The sequence below is a fragment of the Alosa pseudoharengus genome, unplaced genomic scaffold (genome assembly GCF_046254945.1).
Source record: "Alosa pseudoharengus isolate Yale_2024_CS ecotype anadromous, Long Island Sound unplaced genomic scaffold, YU_APseudo_1.1 YU_APseudo_1.1_scf_12, whole genome shotgun sequence".
NCBI lineage: Eukaryota > Metazoa > Chordata > Actinopteri > Clupeiformes > Clupeidae > Alosa > Alosa pseudoharengus.
Window position 1 is genome coordinate 19,845,603 of NW_027468587.1, and position 22,294 is coordinate 19,867,896.

The following is a 22,294-nucleotide window of genomic DNA, read 5'->3' on the forward strand; positions in this document are numbered from 1 at the left end:
AGTGCGTGATGCGCGTGGTGGGAGCGGTGCCACTGCCAGGCTACACAATCTTTTTCTGCATTTCTATCCCTTTATTCTCTTCAATTCAAGTTCACAGCACAAAGCTGACATGCACAACACCATAGTTTGTGTTTTATCAAGAATCAAAAAGATTAGCGTGACACTACTTTAGATGTTTCATTAATTTACTTGTGCTATTTCGCGAGCTGAGAGATCTTTCGGTTTCGCACACAAAGTGCACTAACTATTATGTTCTTCATAGCCTTGTCTCTGACAACCTGAAAATAATGAGCGTAGGCTTATGTCCATCCTGCAAATAGAGTCCGCCTGCGAGTCTGCTGCAGCCACAGTCATATTCAACCAGTATCATGACGTTCTACTATTTTGCTCGGATTTTTTCTCCTGTGGTGTTTGCAAATATGTATCAAAACAAAACAAGCGCTTAATTTTGGGTTAAACTGCATTGTAACGCGCGTTACTGAAGTTTGTACCGAGTAAATATTACCCAATTTTTTTTGTAATGCCTTACATTACCGCGTTACCGCAAACAGCAATATATTACAGTAATTACATTACTTTTGTAACACATTACTCACAACACTGATCAGCACACAAATTAAAGAACAAGAAAACATAGAAAAGAAAAACATAGTGGTAGTAAAAGGCACATCTAAGTTCAGTTCAGGTTTTATTTGTCATTGTTACAGGATAACAACGAAATGTTGTTAGAGCAAAAACAGAGGCCTATAGTTTGAAGTTGTTCACCCATTTGCCTTATATGAATTTACATCCCCATGAATCACCCATTACTTTGTACCTAATTTAGCTCCCAATTAATACCCCCTGGAAAACCCCATAAAGTGCTATGTCCAGTAAAGTGCTTGGTGCAATAATTAATAAATCTAATAGAGGTAAGGTTGTTGGAGTGTTTTTGCAGCAATGCAAAGTCCAGGTCACAGTTGGGGGTGTATGGACAGAGACATTATGTCACAGAGGGATGTCTGATGGGGAGTTGTGGGGTAGACTGTCCATTAGCAGCCTGACTGCATGGGGGTAAAGACTGTTGGCCAGCCTGCTGGTTTTGGCCCTGATGGACCTATATCTTCTCCCAGAGGGCAGTGGTTGGAAGAGGTGGTATGCTGGATGTAAATGGTCCTGGAGGATGTTCTTCACTCGGTTCATGAGGCGGGAGGTGTACACAGTTGGAATGTCTGGGAGGATGACCCCAATGATCTTTCCTGCAGGCTCTCACCACTCTGTGTAGGGCCTCCTTCTCTGCACCGGTGCAGGCGGCAAACCACACCAGTAACCCGAGTGTGGGCAGTGGGACTGGAAAACGCTGGCATCACTATAGTGGGGGGCCTTAAGCACATTTTCGCGCAAATTCATCTAAAAGCGCCAAATTTGGCACAGATGTAGCTTAGGTCATACTGAAATGATTTAGCTAGGGCGCCGGAGTCAGCGGCCCTTGGGGCCAAGATGGCGGCCAAATCCAATATGGCCGCTGCGCGAAAAGGGTTCCGGCTATAACTTTTGAACTACATGAGTTACAAATACAAACTTGATATCTTTTTCAGCTTAATTGATCATGGGGAATACATAGGAATGTTAATATTTATGACCCGGTGCATCTGGACCCCTTATTCCTCCAATTCTAATATGGCCGCTGTCCAAAAAAGCAGTTTTGGCTGTAGTATGGGGCCTTACACCCCATTGTTTGTGCAAATTAATCTACAAGCACTAAATTTGGCACGGATGCAGCTGAGGACATAATAAAATGATTTAGCCAGGCCGCCCGAGCCAATGGTCCCTGAGACCAACATGGCAGCCAAATCCAAAATGGTTTTCGCCTGAAAGGGATTCGGCAGGGTTGGGTAGTAACGGATTACATGTAATCTGGATTACGTAATCAGATTACAAAAATCAAGTAACTATAATCAGCCCAGATTACAATAAAAAATTGCGTAATCAGATTACAGTTACATTGTTGGGGATTACCTGATTACATTTTATCATGCAAACAATGCAACTTTTTTTATGATAGCCTAGCTATCTTTTAATTTGACAAGCTTCGGGCTTGCCGGTTCGATCCCCGACCAATAGAAAAAATGTGGGCGGGGAAAGTGGTTGAGCACTGCTCTCCCATGCCCACATCCACGGCTGAAGTGCCCTTGAGTAAAGCACCAAAGATAATTAATGCGTAGCAAGATGGGTCTTCCTAGTTCATGTCTATGAGGGCAAAGTGGAGTTCAGTCAGAGACGGGCTCTGGTTCAGTCCCCGCCTGCACAGGGGCGTGTCACTGACGTATAACTGACGTTTGAACGCCTCGGTTCCACACCAGACAGAAGCCAGAGTACGTACCTTCACCTCACTGTGTGCTCTGTGTGCTTCACTAATTCACGGATTGGGAGACCAAATTTCCCTCACGGGATCAAAAGAGTATCTATACTTACTTACTAACTTATTTACTATTGGGGCAGGTCTCTTGGCACACTGCCTGATCTTTTCCTCCTAATCTTAATGTAGCCTCTTGTTTTAGTGTTACCGTTTACTTTGAGAAAGTCACCGGTCCCCCTGGTTGAAAAACATCCCAAAGGAATCATTTTCTCACCCCCACAATTGAAATGGACATGGTGTCATTCAATCTCAGGCCATGTCCCTGGGTCAAAAAAATCCAGTGAAAGCTAAATTCATTGTCCAGGTGTGCCCTTATAGAGGTTAAGCTGAGTTGTGCATGTTTGGAGAATAGTGATCCATGATCACATCCATGATGACTAGGTGATCAATTTTGGGATGGGGTGAAAATTTCAACCACCAAAACACCACCCCCAAAGTGGAGAATAGCTATAGAAATGTATTATTTTTGGGTGTTTTTCAGACAATGGGACCTGGTGACCTCAAAGTAAATGGTAACACTAAAACAAGGGGCTACATTAAGATTTTTGGAGGAAAAGATCAGTTAATTCACACAGGAATTCTTACTCAGAGCAAAGAGATTTCTTAGATGTAATGAAATAATAAAGAGAAAAATAGAATGAGAATTTTTTTATCAATTCAGTGTGGTGCGGTGGTGTCTTTTACTTAAGGGACATATTTATTGACGTAATCTAAAAGTAATCCTAAAGTAATCAGATTACGTTACATGTTTTTGGTAATCCAACTGATTACGTTACTGATTACAAAAATTGCCATGTAATTTGTAGTCAGTAATGGATTACATTTCAAAGTAATCCGACCCAACCCTGGGATTCGGCTATAGCTTTGGAGCCTGATGAGATACAAATACAAACTTGATGTCTATTTGACCTTTTTTGATGATGGGAAACCCATAGGAATACTTACATTTATGATTGGGTATATCAGGACCCCCCAAATTCCCTAAATTCAATATGGCTGCTGTCCGAAAAAGGGTTTTGGCTTCAAATTTTGAACCAAATGCGCTACAAATGAGGATGTTGTGTCTATTTTTGGTTTATTGACCACAGGAAGTCCATTGGCATATTTATATATATGCTTGTGTAAGTCTGGAACCTGTATTCTTTTCAAGACTTTGTTTGAAAATCTTTTTTTACCACAACTCTGAAGGTTATTCTCAAGGTGGATTAATTTCCTTATAAAAGTGGAATGCTTTCAGTGTACCACAGGTGAATACATTTTGAAATGTAATCATATAAGAAAGAATAAGACATAATTATTATTGCAAGGCAATATTTATAGTATGTCAAATTGTTAAAAGAATAATATAGTCAATTTGTCCAAAACTCTTCAAAGGTTTGCTTAGCATATCAAAAAACAGCAATAACATAAAAATAACAACAGTGAATTCTCATGGTCTCTCTCATGAATTTTTGCCTGAAGAAGACCCAGCAGGGTCGAAACGTTGCCTGATGTGCATTAAATATATGGGAGTCAAAAGCAGTGTTGTGGACATTATATTTTTTCAATTGAGTAAGTTTTAATTTGTCCTGCACCTGCCAGAAGGTGGGATGTGCACACAATAACTGTTTGCTCTCTCATGAATTCTCATTCTCATGGTCTCTCTCACAATTGTAGTCATAAGAACAAAACACTTATAGAAAAAAGTACACCTGGTTAGGAAGGAAGTTGGTAGGAAAGGAAGTAGTTGGCTAAACACTGTAGTTGGTCATCTTCTGAGACCACAGGTGACCACTACATGGACCCATTACATTTTGCATACCGTCCAGAGGTGGTTCTGGAGGATGCCTTAATCTACCTGCTTCATAGAACACACTCTCACCTTGACAGGGGCTGGCAGTATTGTGAGGATCATGTTCTTTGATTTCTCAAGTGCTTTTAACACCATACAGCCTATGCTGCTATGTGACAAGCTTTGAAGGATGCAAGTAGACACCTCTACAACTTCATGGATTACTGATTACCTGACTGACAGACCACAGGTTGTGAGAATGAAAGGGTGTGTGTCTGAACAGGTAGTCAGTCGCATAGGAGCACCACAAGGGACTGTGTTGTCTCCTTTTCTTTTCACACTGTACACCTCAGACTTCCAGTACAACTCTGAGTCATGTCACCTGCAGAAGTTCTCAGACAGTTCACAGACTGCAGTTGTGGTGTGTGTCAGTGATGGTGAGGAGACGGAATACAGGCAACTGGTGGACCACTTTGTGACATGGTGCAGAAACAACCACCTTGTCTTGAATGTGGCTAAGACAAGGGAAATGGTGGTGGACTTTCGTAGGGCCAGGCCTGAGCTAAATACCATTTCAATACTGGGTGAGGAAGTTGTTGAGAACTACAAATATGTGCGGGTTCTTATAGACAATAAACTGGATTGGAGGTATATATATACTCTTTTGATCCTGTGAGGGAAATTTGACTCTGCATTTAACCCAATCCGTGAATTAGTGAAACACACTTAGCACAAAGTGAACACACAGTGAGGTGAAGCACAGAAGCGCAGGTGTCCCAACGCAGTGAGCTGCCTGCTACAGCAGCACTCGGGGAGCAGTGAGGGGTTAGGTGCCTTGCTCAAGGGCACTTCAGTTGTTCCTACTGGTTGGTGTTTGAACCGGCAACCCTCCGGTTACAAGTCTGAAGCGCTAACCAGTAGGCCATGGCTGCCCCAAAGAAGGATCAGAGCAGACTCTATTTTTTGAGAAAGCTTAGGTAATTGAATGTGTGGTCATGGTAAAAAAAATTAGTTTTCATATGTAGCTTATTCGGTTCAAAAGTTGTAGTCAAAACCCTTTTTCGGACAGTCACCAGATTGAATTTGGGGACTTTGAGAGTCCAGATATACCCAATCATAAATATATATTTTGTGTTTCCCATAGCCAGAAAAGGTGAAATATTTATTAATTTTACATTTGTATCTCATCTGGTTCAAAATATGCAGCCTACAGTAATCCCTTTTCAGGTGGCGGCCATATTGGATTTGGCAGCCATCTTGGTCCCAGGGGCCACTGGCTCCGGCATCCTCGCTAAATCATTTCAGTATGCCCTCAGCTGCATCCATGCCAAATTTTGTGCTTGTAGATAAATTGCCGAAAACAATGGGGCCATATTGGAATTGGAGGATTAAGGGGTCCAGATATACTGGGTCATAAATATAAACATTTATATGTGTTTCCCATGAGCAATTAAGCTGAAAAAGACATCAAGTTTGTATTTGCAGCCCATGTGGTTCAAAAGTTATAGTCGGAACCCTTTTCGGGCAGCGGCCATATTGGATTTGGCTGCCATCTTGGCCCCAAAGGTCGCTGGCTGCGGAACCCTAGCTAAATCATTTCAGTATGACCTGAGCTACAGCTGTGCCAAATTTGGTGCTTGTAGATAAATTGGCGCAAACAATGGGGTATAACTACAGTCAAAACTGCTTTTTTGGACAGGGGCCATATTGGAATTGGAGGATTAAGCTGGTTCATAAATATATACATTCCTATGTGTTTCCCATGATCAATTAAGTGGAAAAAGACATCAAGTTTGTATTTGTAGCTCGTGGTTAAAAGCTAGTCGAAACCCTTTTCAGGCAGCGGCCATATTGGATTGGCTGCCATCTTGGCTCCGAGGGTCTGTGGCTCCGGCGCCCTAGCTAAATCATTTCAGTATAACTTGAGCTACATCTGTGCCAAATTTGGCGCTTTTAGAAGAAATTGCGCGAAACGACCTATTTATGTGCTTAAGTCCCCCCACTACTAGGCACGTGTAGGAATAACAGGCCAACTAGGGGGGAAGTGATTGGGAACTAATCACCAGACACTGATGAATTAGGTAATTGATAGATTACTAGGCCTATGTCTATTTATACCAGAACAACCAGTTTTACCAGAGACTTTCTAATGAGTAGATACAGCACTTATGCCAGTGTAGCAGAATGTGGTTCCTGTCTGTAGTGGCCACGTCAACTAGCAGGTAATTGGTCAGCCAATCGCTTTGGTGAGACTCGTACATATATACTCAGTGACTGCCTTTTTCTGTTACGTCCGACTGGCTGGTTGTTACTCACCCAATTTCCGCTATTCACACAGGTAACGTTTCGGCGTTTCCTCTCAAGGCTCTGCTTTTGTTGACTTGGTGGCTGTTTATACTAGTGCCTTTTTTGTGTATACAGCGTCCTTGTGGATCCTTCCCCATCTAGCTGGCGTCGCTTCGCAGCTGGTATGTTTACACTTTTCTTCACGACACAATATTGTGTCGCATATAGTAAATGTTTGTTTGCATTTTAGGTAGTTGCTGCTACTTTCACCCTAGTGCTTTGCCCTCTGCAGTGCAAACTTGCTGGTACGTAGCCCCTTTCGAGTAGCCTTTCCTTTTAAAATGTATTGACATTCAGTTTTATTTCGTATTGCAGAAAACTGTAGATGGGGAACTGCTGCCGTGCTGCTGTAACAGCTGCAGCTTTGTCTTCACGACGTCGGACCCTTTCTGCCACCAGTGTTTAGGCCTTCTACACAAAGTCCTGCAATCTGCCCTTGTATTTTTGTTCCATTGTTGGCGACGCATAGACAAGCGGTCGTAACTTACAGTTAGCCTACACCTAGCTGGCTAGCTGTTAGTCACTCTTCCTGTGCGTGTTATCGTGTGGCCAATCATTGTGTTGTCTCGACTTCATGTTGTCTTATGTGTCACCCACTCCATTCTGTGTGTTTAGTTAAGGGGTCTAGCCATCTCCCCTTCCCAACTCTGATTTATGTTTGATTTTGTAACTTGTTTCTAACGTCCCATTTCTTTTGTTGATTTGATTTGCGGCCCATTCACTCGTGCTGCTGATAACCAGTGTCTTAGCATTTGTTTTGTTATTCACTTCTTTATTTTGTATATTTGTCTTTGTTTGTGTTTCACTGGCAGGAGGCCGCTTCCCCTGTGCTGCAGATAACCAGTGTCTCAACCTCTTACTTGAACTCCTTTCTGGTTTGCGGTTATTCCAGTTTGATTTATCATTGGCAGGAGGCCATTTCACCTGCGCTGTTGATAACCAGTGTCTTAGCATTTGTTTCCGTAAAATAAGGTGATTGCGTCATCATTGAAAGTGGTGACTTGCGCTGCAACCCGCCCCTTTTATGTGAACGCGCACAGGTTAACCCCGGCTCAACAAATCAACTTCATAATCAGCGTCGTAGTACCGATTAACACCACTTAAGATAACCAGGTTTTGTCAACCCTGGTTTAACAAAGTAACCCTGGGTTACATCTGGGTAGGTTAAGCTCCCTTCGTAGTACAGGCCCCTGGCGCGTGTGTGTGCGTGTGGACACTTTTGCAGTGGTGTGACCTTTTCCTGGACACCCCTCACTAGTTAGCCGGTCCCTTCACTGGTAAGCCTCAGTTCTGTTGTTTGTCGCCCCCTTTGTGTGTGTGGTGTGCTTGAGCTACACTGTATATCAGCTATCAGCTGTAATTTTAGACCTTGTTAATAAAAAAAAATAAAACATTTTACTTGGATGAAACCACATCTGTCAGTTAATGAACCTGTGTGCATATTAGACCAATTCACTATATACATTTCCCTGGGTGCAATTCCCAGGGTGGCGTAGTCGATCTTACCTGGGTCAGTACCTACGTACTACTCAACGTAGGTACTGACCCGCTGTTAGCGCTCTAACTGCAGCAACTCGAGCTAGGTAAAACCGACTGTTTCAGTTTTGTTCATACAGACAGTACTCGGTGACGTTGAGAAATGGAGATCTATGTGAAAAATCACCGGAGTTCTCCTTTAAAGGGACACCAGGCAACGTTTTAGTGTTAATTACTCATCTTCGTAAGTCGGTATATGGTTAAATGACTCATTACAGGGCGAATGAAGACTCTCTTGCCAGCCCCTACTGCCTGTAGGAAGAATATCCCGCTTGCAAGTTCAGTGTATCGTACCCGCCGACCGAAGCAGGATCAGTTTACATCCTGCATCCACAGCACAGAAGCAGGCTAACGAAACGGTAGCGATTGTTGCAAACGTGTGTATAATGCAGAACCGGCGACGAAGCAGCGAAAACCCTTGACTGAAGATGCAAAGAAAAGGAAAAGAGCTTCAGACCGAGCGAGGGGGAGTTTCGTAGAGAAAAAGCATCAGGCTTGCCTGGTGTCCCTTTAAGTTTGAGCAGTAGTTGATTTTCAAAGTTGCACTCATCCTTGGGTCGCTTTGCAGTAAACAGTAATCCAGCACAACTGAAAAGCCCCTCACAGGCAGCTGAGGCAGGCAGGCCAATGTTGAGTTGCAGAGTTTTTTTTTAGATTAAAGGGCGTCGAACTGGGGGGGAAAGTGGGAAGTATAGGGTCCCAATGGAGGAGAGGGCCCTTGAAAAGTGGAATACGGGGGGCACAACATTTTCACCAGACATTTGTAATAACTCATAATCCACACATAAAAAATCCAAACAACTCCATATGTAGAGTCATGTGTAATGAAGTGGCATAACACGGGGAAAAAGTATTGAACACGCTAAGAAAAAGCATTAAGGAAAGGGAAGGAACGAGCTGGAATCTGTAAGTAGTTAGAGAGTAGTTATCCTTTCTATCTGTGCAAATTAATATAAGCTTGGTTAGTAACCTACATATTGATGGGCTATAAAAAGGTTTTTCATTACCAAGGTGTCACACAAGAAACATTTCATGATGGATAAAAGCAAAAGGCTCTCCCAAGACCTTTGCAACCTCATTGTTGCAAAACATATCAATGAAACTGGTTATGATGCAATTAAAAACTTCAGAATCTTCCAGTAAGCAGCATGGGAGCCATTATCTGCAAGTGGAAGGAACATCACTGCATCATCAACCGGCCATGCACAGGATCTCCTCGCAATATTTCTGACCAGGGAGTCAGAAGGATAGTCAATTCCAAGAGCCAAAGACCACTCGGAGAAAGCTCTAGAAAGACTTGAAGGCAGCCAATTCAATTAAATTCAATTAAACAGTTCTGGAAGGATTCACAAAAGGGACCCCTGGAATCTGTTTAGAACAATGGGTCAAAATCACACCTGATACTGTGACTAAAGTTTTGTCATACAGGAATTGTCTTGAAGCTGTCTTTACAAACAAAGGCTTTTCCACAAAGTATTGAATAAATTTCAGTAGGCACATTCAATACTTTTTTCCTGTTAATATAATGTGTGGGGAAAATTTCGAAGACTCATTGGAAGTTTAGGCTAATTACTGGGGAAAAAAAATAAGCATTCAATACTTATTTCCACCATAGCCTATATTTATTTTACTTGAATATTTTAACTTCCAAATTAAATGTCAAAATGAATGTCAGATGAAATTTAAAGCTTGACTGACTGGATTTTGTATACAAAACATAGTGAAAACTGTCTAAGGTCACTCTCACTCTCCCTGCATGATTCAGTAGTCTATCTCATAGAAATAAACGCTGGTGCAATGTCTTTCTCCAAGAAAGCAAAGTCAGGTTACTAAGAACAAAGGCCAAAACAGGAAAAAGAGACATCAAAATGAGGGGAAACAACTGCTAATAAACTTCTTTCCAAAGAAAGGTGAGCACAAACGTCAAAACACGAAATGGTGTTTGCTTGAATATCTCCGCAATCATTAGTGCTAATACGAACAGAGACAACCCATTGAAATAGCGGAAAATACACTTTCATAGGTTAGGCTACACATGTAATCTGATGCATCTCGTGATCCAGCTCTATTTCCATCACTTTCAGAAAGACTGCATAGCGCCAGCTTGATTCATGTCCTGTTGTAGGCTATACATGCTGATCATTATCACTAGGCTAGTGGTTTAGGGCGCGACTGTTTTCGTCTTAACTTCTTTTTTACTCAAGTAATGGATGGGATTTTTGATGTAGCGAAGTATACTTCACTCAAAATGTAATCAAGTAAAATTTAAAATACCGATTTTATAAACTACTTAAAAATTACAAAATACACAGAAAAACTACTCTACAGTAACGTGAGTAAATGTATTTCGTTACTTTCCACCTCTGCTGACAATCCAGCTGTAGATGAACATAGTGAACGGGAGGGTGTAAGTCTGTAGGAGTTCTGTGACATGGAGGGCAGAGGTTATGAAGGGCTTTGAATGTCATCAACAGGATTTTAAAGTTGATCCGTTGAGAGACAGAGAGCCAGTGTAGCTCTATCAGGAGAGATGTAACATGTTGGGAGGACTTTGTGCTGGTGATAATCCGTGCTGCAGAGTTTTGAATGGGTTGGAGGCGATGGATGAGTTTGTTTGGTATGCCTGTCACTAAAGAGAGAGATGGATAGATATCCCCACAAACCTTCCACACCACAGTTGATTATGTACATCAAATCAATACATTTTTGTATTGCACATTTTCTGAAATGTTATGTATAAACATACAGTGGGGGAAATAAGTATTGACCGTGTCAACATTTTTTTCAGTAAATATATTTCCAATGAGGCTATTGACATGAAATGTTCACCAGACATTAACTCAGGAAATCCACAAAAAATCCAAACAGAGAAATGAGACAGGAAGAAATTATTCAACACTGTAAGAAAAAGCAGTACATCAAGGCTAAGATGTTTCTTGTGTGACACCTTAGTAATGGAAAACCTTTTTTTTATTGTATTGATATACTAACCCAGCTGATATTAATTTTAACAGATAGGAGGTATAATTACAGACTAACTATTTCAGCTGGTTCCTTGCATTTAGCCTTGATGTACTGCTTTTTCTTACCATGTTTAATAGGCCTACTTTTTCCTCAGTCTCATTTCACTGTTTGGATTTCTTTATACGTGTGGATTTCCCAAGTTAATACTAATGTCTGGTGAAAATGTCATGTGAATAGCCTCATTGGAAATATACTTACTGAAAAAATGTTGACATGTTTTATACTTATTTCCCCCACCGTATCTAGAAGACCTAATAATTTGACCAGTGTCAATGGATGGCATGCATGTGATTGCTGTCATTACAAATAGCCTGTTGTATGATCATTTCATTTGTCGCCTAAATGGCCGAAAAAATGTATCCAAATTGTATAATGAAACGTTTTATTGAAGACTGGTAGCTTACATGGTTTTACCAAATAATGCATTTCAGTGAAACAGATCAGGCTACATAATTGCATCTGCAAATGAAAATGAAAATACAAACAGTCAATGACATTAGTAATGGTTCAAAATAAGAACAAATACAGATAAATAAATGTGATACTAAACCCTACACTTTTGGCAAAGTGCTGTATAATTCCAGTAAACTATAAAAATCAATTGAAAGCACAGTCTAAACACGCAATGAAAAAAAATGCCACAGAAAATACACTTCACACATTAAACAAAAGAGGTCTGCTACATTTTGTGTATAAAAGGTGTACAGAGCAAGTGGTTCACAGAGTCATTCTAACCCCTGTGCATAGAAATTCGCTTTTGTTTATGGTTTTGTCCTTACTGGACTTTTCAAGTTCTCCGTAAATGCATTGTCATAATGTTTTAACCTGGAAGGCACGTGATCAACACAATTCAAGGCAAAAAAATAATAGAATCCCTGTGATAAACATATGCAAAATTGAGAGAAGATGGGGTGGGGGGCTTGTCCAGCATATTCGTGGAAAATGGAGACAATTCGCAGCTACCGTTCCCTTCGTCTTTTGAACTGAGTAACAAATAAGAATCGGAAACAGCATACACAGCTTACACAGTCATACTAAAACATCACACACAGCCACATACACAAAGACAACTGTCCTAAAGAGCTATATAACATAGTGTCTTGTGTATGCCACCAACTGATTGAAAAAGAAGAGCATAGAAAGTAACAACCAAACAATAGTGAGCACTCAATAGTCCTTTGCACTGGATCTAAGAGCAACAAAAAACAAGTGAATCTGGAAGGTGCATGGTGTCCATAGTCATTCCCAACTGCCCTTTCCTTCAACAGAATTCAGTCTGGGCAGAACAATCATGGCCCTCTGATCTCCACATACGATAAGGGATATTCATAAGGCAGTAAGGAATAACAACAGATAACAGTAGGAAAGACTGCTGCTCTGAGAACTGGTACACTTCTATTGGGTAAGTATTGTATTAAGATTATGAAACCAAATCAGACACACATAAAACTATGAAAAGATCACTGTACTGTAAAAATAACTAAAAAAACACTAACAGTTTCACTCCATCTTCATACGTTTTAACAGTCAATTGAGGAGAAAAAAAAAGAAATAATTTTCACAGCCCTCAAGCAAGCATTTAACTTCTTTTCTGCTTCAATGAAAAACACCTTTTTTTCTCCTTTAAGAAGTTCCACGGATTACAAACATCTCACAAGGCATTGTCCACATTTGATAATTTTAAGAGGTTTTCCAGTATGTACAAGACAATTAACATCCATCAAGTAATCTGCATTTTAGTAAAAGGTGAAGAGTCCTGGCCCTGAGAAGTGTACTGCAGATTTACAAGTTACAAGAAAGATACAATATTCAAAAAGTTTTTTTTTCAACGTTTTTCATCATTCTGGAATCTAGAACTACACAACCATACAATGAACCACATAATTTAGAGATAAAAACTAAAACAAACTGTGGTTTACATACATACACAGAATAACATACGCGCATACACAAATTCATACTGATATGTAATATATAAGCCATCTTTTTTTCCTTTCAAAAAATATTTTTGGAATTTTTTTTTCCATTTTATATATATTTTACATTATTTGTCTACTATTCAAACGAGGCTGTTAGTGAAACACCCATTATTGAACTATACCTTTTCTTTTTTTCAATTCACAAAATAAAAGTGTAAGTACTAATCTATATAAATCACAGCAAAGTTTGCTCTACCCAAGACAGACTGTGTTACTAGCCTGAAGAAGTTATTATGGCTTTGAAACGACACTGAGAATCTACACTGCCATTTTGTGTGGTTCCTGTTCTTCATGGCCAGGGACGATAAGATGTTCACCTGGCTCTTGGTAGTAGAGCACCAGTTGAGGCTTATTATGAAGGCAAAATTCCCATCTGCTTGTCTGCTCTGGCACTAACCAACAAATCACACGTTCTTCTCAACACTAGCATCAAACATGGCAGCTCCATGTTTTTGACACACACACACTCTCACACACAGACACACACACACACAAAGAGTTGTTTGTTTCCACACACAGCTCAAAGCAGAGAAAAGTGGAGTGGGATTGGTGTTGCTCTTCTCTGACAAGCCTCAAAACTATCTATCCAGTTGCGAGCAAACCTGCTATTAATAAAGTGACCTATGGTATAAAGGCTCTGATTTGCAAAGTACTCCATTATTACATCTTTGTGAAAGACATATATTCCTGGCCATGGAGGTGGTGGTGGGGTGGTTTGGACAGCTGATTGTTGGGGCAGAAGGAGGGCAGGTGATGGGAAGGGGGGTGAAAGGGGGCGGCTTCAGTAGTTGAAGTGCCTCTGACCAGGCTGATGGACAAGCCCAGTAGTGGACTTGGCGTGCCGGGCCCGGCCCTCACGGAGCATGTTGAGACGGCGCAGGGCGTTTCGGGAGAGGCTCTGGCGCTCCACGTTGTCCCGGACACGCTGAGCAAGGCGGCCATGTTTGACCTGCGCCAGAAGGCTGGCGTGGGCGGCCAGGGCAGCTGCATAGCAGCCAGTAGAGTGGCTTGGCCGGCGCTGGACCTCCGTCCTGACAACAGGAGAAACAGACAGTTTAGACAAGTACACCAACAAAATATAAATTCCTACACTCAGATATTTCAAACCATGTATAACTCACACGAAGCTATACAACTGGAATTAAATACTTTTTCAGAAACATGGCTTTGGATTAATGCGTAAACCAGATTAATAAATTTAAAAGTCCTGGTTGCGGCCATAAATATATGGTTGCAGAGTGTTGGCTGAATTGTATAGTCAAGGAATGTATCAACCTTGAAGATAAGCACAAAACCCATTCTAGAACATACTACAATAGATGTCACATTGAACAACAAATGTTTCAAAATCATAAAAAATTCAATTCAGCAAAAAACTATTCTCTGGTGTCTTACCTGTGTAGGGATGGCTCATGATGAGAGTTCTCCTTTACCAGGGGTCGGCTGGCATGGCGAGGGTTGTGGACAGCGTAGACGGACATGCTCGGGTGCTCGATCAGTAGGTTCTCCAGGGGACTGGTCTCCAGCAGGACAGGAGTGCGCCCCCCCGCGGTGAAGCACGGCGGTGGGGTGATGAACCAGCTCTCCTCCAATGCGCAGCCCTTAAACTCCCCATCCTCTCCTTCGTCAACGTCGTCCTCCTCCTCCTCCTCCTCGTCTTCGCCTGCCGCATCCAGCCGCAAGAAACCACCATCCTCTGGGTCAAGGTCGGTGTCAGCGGCCGAGTCCAGCGAGGAGCAGGAGTAGGAGCGAAGCGGACGTTCAGGAGAGGGGGCCTCCAGGTCAGCCAGGTCCTCAGGGCTAACCTCCACCAGGCCGTCCCCACAGGAGCCTGCATAGGCCTCGGCTACAGGTCAGGAAGAAGAAACAGGGTCAAGGGTCAGAATGGAGAGTATTAACTACCACTCTGGTTTTTAGGACAAAGAAAAACATCTCAGTCAGAAGCAGAGGCTCTAACCAATAAAGAGGTACATTCATGTTCAAATTTAGATTCTGGTTCAAGTACTAAACCTGGTAGGTGACAAAAAATATTGTAGAGGACGGAAACTAAATTTGAAAGTTTCATCAATGAGAGCTTATGTCATATCATTATGGCACAATGACTTATGAGCATTGTGAAATTGTATAATAATGTCAAAAATATCAGCAAATCAACTCAAACAACTAAACAAGAGAGGAGGAAGCTGAGAGAAACATGGTGAAGAACTGCACTTACACATCCTGCCCTTAGAGGGCGCAAAGGCATCTAGCAAAGAGGTGCCCTGGAAATCTTTCTTAGGAAATCAAACAGTCAAGCGAACTCTTGGACCTTATCTGCCTCTTTGTCCATAGCAGGAGGCCTCATGGGTTTTAAAGCACTCTGAACTTTCAGGTTGAAATTACAGAGCCCAGGTGGTTATTACTTTCCCTTACACAATCTATTTTCATGGTAGCAATCTGAACAACAACCTAGTCAGCTTAGGCAAACCAAACTGTACTGCTAACAGCAGTAGACTAGTCATCATAGGGTGGGACATACCAGGCCAATTTTTGGGTAGAAAATCCCATTCTGATCCAAATTTGCTTCAGAGGAGAATGATCCTCCCATCACACCAATACCTGAGGCCCACATCTTCGCCTGTTTGCTTCGCCCAACAATTTAGTGCTTCACTATGACCTGATCCTCCAACATCCCCCACACCCCGGACAGACAGATGGATGTCTTTTTTTTTTGCTGACAGCAAACATGTGGTGATACTGCCTGTAATCCTGACTGCATTCGCTGACCTCTTAAACAGCTTATTGGGCCTTGGTGGCGTACTGCCCGAAGCCACTTAACCTCTAATCCACTCAATCAGGTGTGGCAGCTGTGGTGACCAACCAACTAACCCCAAACACACATAAAGTTACAGAGCTTCTTTCCTATTGGGGAACACATCACAGTGGACCTGGACTGTCCTACAAATAGAAGAATGTGTAGGAAATTGTTGGTATTTGTGGGGGCCTGCAATAAAGGCTTGTGGTATGTAGGGTTATGTAGGCATTTGATAGCAAAGCCTATATATATATACTACTGCAACAACTTGCAGCATTAGCCTCAAAATGTATTATTATTATTATTATTATTATTTTCTTTTCTATTGTTGTGTTAAATGTTTCAAATGTAAAGCACTTTGAGCTGCATTCTGTGTATGAAAGGTGCTATACAAAGAAATCTTCTTCTTATTATTATTATTATTACAAATAACCAAGACAGTGCATCGTCATGTCATCATACAGCTGTAGAACACTACTGCAAATCTGCTATTCTATTTGGAGGAAGCCTTCCAATGTTTGGAGTGGCTACTGAAAGCTAAATTAAATGTCTATGTTGCAGCCAAAAGCTTTGGATTTGACCATTTCAGATTTATTTAATTCTTCTAAATTGCCAAAGGATAATAGCTGAGCTAGTCTTGAGGTCTAAACTCACAGCAAGAAACCATCAGGCTAAGGGAATTTTCACATTTGGGCAGCGTTTGTATTTTTATCTTCTTCATATTTAGAATAGGTGTTGCCAGAGCTTCTCAGACGCAGCACCATGTAGGCTATCATCTCAGCTAATGGAAACTTTCAAACTTTGACGTCAAGCGACACAAACAGCTGTGCCATTGGCTATGTGTTCCCAAATGATGGGCCAATAGTTACAGCCTAAAATAGCACCTCTCTTCTTCCTAAAGCTTGCCCTACCTTAATAAGAATACCTTAGCTAGTAAATTGACATGATGTGTGTAACATGCCAAGGGCAAGGACTACGGTGGCAAACTTTGCCCTGAGAATCAAGCCCACATTTGACTCACAACACTGGTTGCACTAAAACTTAAAAGCCAAATAAGACTGGCCATGCACATTACGTAACCAGTGCATGGCCAGATCGATTATGTGTTATTTTATCCAGCAATTGGTCAAATAAAAATGGTTTCCTTTCACCAACATCCAGTTCACAACCTGCTGCATAAATGGTTATAGCTGAGTCTATGCACATACATACCCCTCCTACAGCACCGTGCCATAAGCGTAAACAGTAATCCAACCCAGGTGGCGGTCTAGGTGACCCTTAGGGGTCCTTTTGTTTATACGGTCTGGAGAGGCTAGTCATCACTTGTCCTTAAATTGTAAACCTTCCACTCTCCTTTCACCCCAGCCCCCCCATCCGAAGATATGGGTCGGCTAAGATAGCCGTGCACCTGAAATATTCACACGCAGTATAATATGAGACACCCTAACACAGTCCCTTGAACCTAGCTTCACTCAACACCCACATGCCGCCCCCCCCCCCCCCACACACACACACACACACACACAAACACCAGCGAAACACCTTCTGGCAGCAACAAGCCAGCCAACATCCAACATCTTTTTTTAAAAACAGACTCGGGCTGTTTGCCTGGTGTACATTAGGATCCTGGTGTCTGCCATTAAGTCTGTCTTTGGAGGCACAAAGGTTATGAAGTCCAGGCTAAAAGCTGACCCATGACGTCAAACTTAGCTGAAGTCCCTCAAGACCATGTTATATTTATAAGCCTTATGAGGAGAAGTAAACTATGAGCACACTGTTTGCTAGTCTATTTTGGAGAGCCCCCATCCAAGACATGAACCGTAATAACAATGACGAGATGTTTTCACTTTAAATGGACAGTAGAGATAAAATACAGATAAAGACTAGGCTACTGACAACAGTGGCGGTTGGTGTCTAAAGTTGTGAGGCATGGTGCTTCTAGAGTAGGCCTAGTGCTCAAGGGTAGGTGATTCATAGGATGCGTGCAACATTCAAAATATGTTGCATCGTTTCTTTTTAGTAGTTAAATGTGTGTAGGGGCGGGGGGAGGTAGAGGATAACTCACCCAGGCAATTCACTAAGATCCACTCATCGTCATCCTCTTTCTCATCGAAGCCTGGCTGAGCCATGCCTCCTCGGATATCCTCCACGGAGTCTCCGAACAGGATGCTGGTGAACCTCTGGAACATGGTGGCGGTAGTGTCGGCTGTGGACCTGGGGATCGGGGGCTGCGCTGGGCAGGTCAGACCTGCGGCGGGCGGCGGGAGAGGGTGGGGTGCTTTGGTCATCAGCTGCGGGAGCCGCTGCTTGGAGAAGTTTCCCGGAAGGTGCGGACGGGCATGAGGGGCGAGGTGCTCATTTGACAAGGAGGGCACTCTGAATGTCACTCATAGTTTCCCAAAGTGTGCAAAACAAACACAAAATATAGAAAGGCCTAGGAAAAGAACAAAAGGCAGACAACAATTCCCACATTATATCATGTGTAATAATGGCATAATTCACTCAAGTTATAACACAAGTGGGTATATGGAGGCAATATTCATTATTCTCACATCTACAGCCATTTTATCCAGAGAGCATACAATGTGCTGAATATTCTCTCATGTTATTTTGGCATTCCAAATGAATATAGACATGGCTTGGGGTGATTAAAACTTAAAGCAGCACAGGAATTGTTCCCCTAATCATTGTGCCATCAACTAGCCTACAGCAGGAAAGAATGCAAACATTTGCTCAGAGCGGTGTTTGTGCGCAGCACATCTGATGTCAAACAGTAGTAGCCTACCTGAAACTAACAAAACAACGGAACTGCCATTTTTAGACATCGTTTGTAGATGCTCATCACATATAACATAGGTTGATCAGAAAAAACAAACCAGCTGCTTTAACATGACACGATCCTGCCCGTAGAACAGAACAAAGCTGCGTGTGCTCGCAAATTACGTAACCATGGTCTTTGGCGTTTTTTGTTCTGTAGAAATAGGCTAGAGCTATAATAATGGCCAGGTGTTGTAATAATTATTATCGTGCTATAGCCTAACATGAAATCTGATTGCGTCACGTCCCCCTATACTTTGTCATTAGTTTAACGATTTAAAGCGGCCAACAACCCATCAAGTAGCGCTCAGTCTGGAGACGGTTTGTTGATCGCCAGCAAGAGGAGGGGTTGAGGACTCTACGTAACCTTACACCGACTGGGCGGACGCTACCACCAACGTAAATTGTAACGTAGCAAATATTGAATGTCGAATAAAACCATTTTCAGTGGAATAGTCGGATATCTTGTCCAATCCTCTGCATTGCAAAGTTTCAGAAATAGGCCTACCCTACATTTTCGGTAGGCGTCCGTAAATGATGCGATCTGAATAGCATGCCAAAAATAGTCTATTTTAAAAACGTCTGATTGCGTAGCGCATTTAACAATTAATGTTGCTCTATACACAAAGAGTTGTCGAATCCCGACAGTCTATCTTTATCAAGCGACAGTTTACAAGTCTAGACCTACTTTCAAACGAACTTTTTGTTCTTCCTCCGTCAGACAACAAAGAGCTCAAACTCACCTGCGGCGGCGGCAGGAAGAAAACTGTAAACAGCAAAAAAATATCTTGACATACAAAACTGCACTCTGAGGTAGATATTTTCTTCAAGGTATAAAAATATATTTGCTTTTCTTCGCAGAAGAAATTAACGTTTCTGGACCCTGAATTCGGAGCAACGTCGTTCTTTTCACTAGCTCCGTCTAGGTCTCAACTACACCCTTTGTTGTTATTGTTGTGGAGCATTAACAGCTGATCGAGTGTAACGTCACGAAGGACGGCCCACTGGGCGGGTGATAGAGCAGTCAAATCAGCCAATGAAACTCTGTTACTGGCTCTGACTGACTGTCACCAACGCACGTGACTCAGCCTAGACGGAGACAAGACTGGGCAAAGACCTGTCTGGAGGAAGAACTTGTGTTGGAGTGACAGATAGCCTACTGTTTCAACCTCTTCATTGAAGAAATGAATATCATTGAAATTCTCAAAGTTCAAATGGAAATCCTTGCAAATGTAGGGTTATTTCCTGAATCAGTGACAATCACAGGATGTTATTTCTCCTTCAGAATAGGCAACCAGACCAGTCTTGGTTGCCTATGCCTACACTATAGGCCTAGTACCCGCTTAGTTTTTTTCTTTATATGGATTTTTATTCAAACCATCTTGGCTGTAAATAGCAATTACTCTGTATTACCACAATATGTTTTCTCCTGCTCTCCCATGTGACAATGTGATAGAATACATGAGCTATTGATATAAGTAGTCCTACTGCATTTATTTGTCACATACATGAGCGATGAGTATTGATTAAGCCAAATCAGTTATCGCAGGCCTGCAACCATTTGGTGAGATGCCAAATACGAGCAGACTGGCATAGTTCACATAAGGTCCATTCGGGAAATGAAATATATTGAACAAATGTCAAAGCCAGTGAAGCATCCCACAGATATGGGTTCTTCCTAAAAACCTGAGTCTTGGGAGCAGGAGAAAGGGGTCTCGACAAAAGAGATTACAGATTGATCCCCATTCAGTATTTAGGTCACCCTAAACGCAACAAAGCCCTCACCCCCAAATGAGATAAGAGGGAGAAGCAAGGGGCCTAACCAATGCATCGTCAACCTCCCAAAAACAATGTAAAGGACAGGGTGAACAAACACAAAACCCTCTCTGCAGCTGCAATCAGAGAGGGCAACACTGACAGTAATCACTTGCTGCCCTAATAGACTGGGTTATGGTATTATACTTTAATTATTGGGCCTTTCAGGAGTCAATGCAACAAAAACTACTCAAAAGAATTAGTCAAATGGCAAAATGGTAAATTGTAATATTAAAGGCAAAAAATACCCTAAAACTTCTTGCCAGTCTCGTAGGCATTGTTGTGCCCATTTATCTTTATTGCTGTCAGAACTGTATGCACTGTGGTGTATGAATGCAAGAAACCTCATCCTCAGGAGGATTTATTACAGAGCCTGCAAAGCAAACTAACACAAAAATACATGTCACTGAAAGGGAAATGCATGCCGGGGGGGGGGGGGGGGTATCTCTTAGATGCAGCCAAAGGGATCAACACTTCCTGTGTCTGAAAAAGTCAGAGACTGTATTTAGATCTGAGCAAACACATACACAGGGACAGGGTCTGGGAGAGGGTGGAGTGAGCTACCCATGTCAGAGCCACAACATCTGCCCCCTGAACTAACTTCAGACCTAGAGTTTTAGGCCTCAGTAGTGTTTGTGTACAGCGAGGGACAAACTCTTCCAGAAAAGCAAATATTTTCCCTTTTTTTTCCAGATGATGTAAGTATGATTCAGAGCGCTCACATAGCGTCATACTTTCCTCACTCCGAAAATAGAGGAGGAAACAAGGTCACACCTGAAGCACTGCATATGGTGTTATAACACTGATATGTTATCAGGTCTGGAAAAAAGCATTTTCCAAAACAGCAAATTTCATCTGGGTATCATTCAAATAATACCATTTCTACTTTGTACTTTATATCTATATCTATATATATGTATATACATATATATATAAAGTACAAAGTAGAAATAGTATTATTTAAATGATTGTTAAAACTACTTATCTGCATAAACACAATCATCTCATGTGGGAACAGGTTGTTTATCAGTCAAACATGTTAATGGACAGCAACACGGCCATTAACAAATTATTAACTTTGCCAAAACAAAATGTATTTTCCATAATTAGGCTTTTTAATTCGGGTCCATGCCCTGTAACAACACAATATGCACCGTCTCTTGGGGAGTCTGCTGTGACTCTTATGTAATGTTGTTAATGTTTATGCCATGTTCAGGACTTCATGTGCAAGTATCGCAGGTTCAGTGACCAATCACTTAATGCCACCTCCCATTTGGAGCATTTGTTGATGTTCAATCACTGTTAGAGACTGTGATAAAGCTCTGTTGTTTCCTCTGTGTATTTGCAAGCTAATAATGTTCCCTGTAAATGTCCTGTTAATGAAGATGTGTTTGTGAGTCAGTATTTTTAAGAATAGGTGAAGTCAGTGTAGTAACTCTGACTGCACATTTCATGAAGGTTTTAGTTAATTTGTTTCAAATTATACTCTTAGTCTGCTTACACTGTATTGTGGTCATGTCAAAGAATATTAAAATGTGTGTGTTTATGGCCAACAGTCTGTTAAAGTGCTACATACTTTAAGACAAGTCTCACGCAACATGCACCCGGGAATGTCAAGTTCACAGCAAAGTGGAGAAAACATTTGCAGATCCTGTGGCCAGTAGCAACACCCCAATAACAACTTTTTAAAGTAATCATGCATCTTCCAAAAGCTAAGTAAACTGTGAACTGCTTTAAAATGAAGCTGCAGAGATATTTGCAGGAAAAAAACAATGCAATAAACATGGTTAATTTTATCAGTTTTATGACAACCA

General features: G+C 41.7%; 1 protein-coding gene across 1 annotated transcript; it reads right to left on the reverse strand.

The window, feature by feature from the left end:
- Positions 1-11,440: 11,440 nt before the first annotated feature.
- tp53inp1 (tumor protein p53 inducible nuclear protein 1) lies at positions 11,441-19,629 on the reverse strand. The gene is made up of 4 exons (XM_076280414.1): positions 19,409-19,629; positions 17,914-18,282; positions 14,450-14,900; positions 11,441-14,085 (listed from the first exon to the last, which is right to left on the reverse strand). The coding sequence occupies exons 2-4, from the start codon at positions 18,134-18,136 to the stop codon at positions 13,836-13,838; spliced, it is 924 nt and encodes a 307-aa protein (XP_076136529.1). The 5' UTR covers positions 18,137-18,282; positions 19,409-19,629; the 3' UTR covers positions 11,441-13,835.
- Positions 19,630-22,294: the final 2,665 nt, after the last annotated feature.

Bases quoted from the DNA above. Each gene is read 5' to 3' on its own strand.
- tp53inp1 (XM_076280414.1), bottom strand. From the start codon at position 18,136: ATGACCAAAGCACCCCACCCTCTCCCGCCGCCCGCCGCAGGTCTGACC. The intron at 14,901-17,913 runs GTGAGTTATCCT...CCTGACCTGTAG, and splicing joins GATCTTAGTGAATTGCCTGG to CCGAGGCCTATGCAGGCTCC. The intron at 14,086-14,449 runs GTAAGACACCAG...TCCTGTTGTCAG, and splicing joins CATGAGCCATCCCTACACAG to GACGGAGGTCCAGCGCCGGC.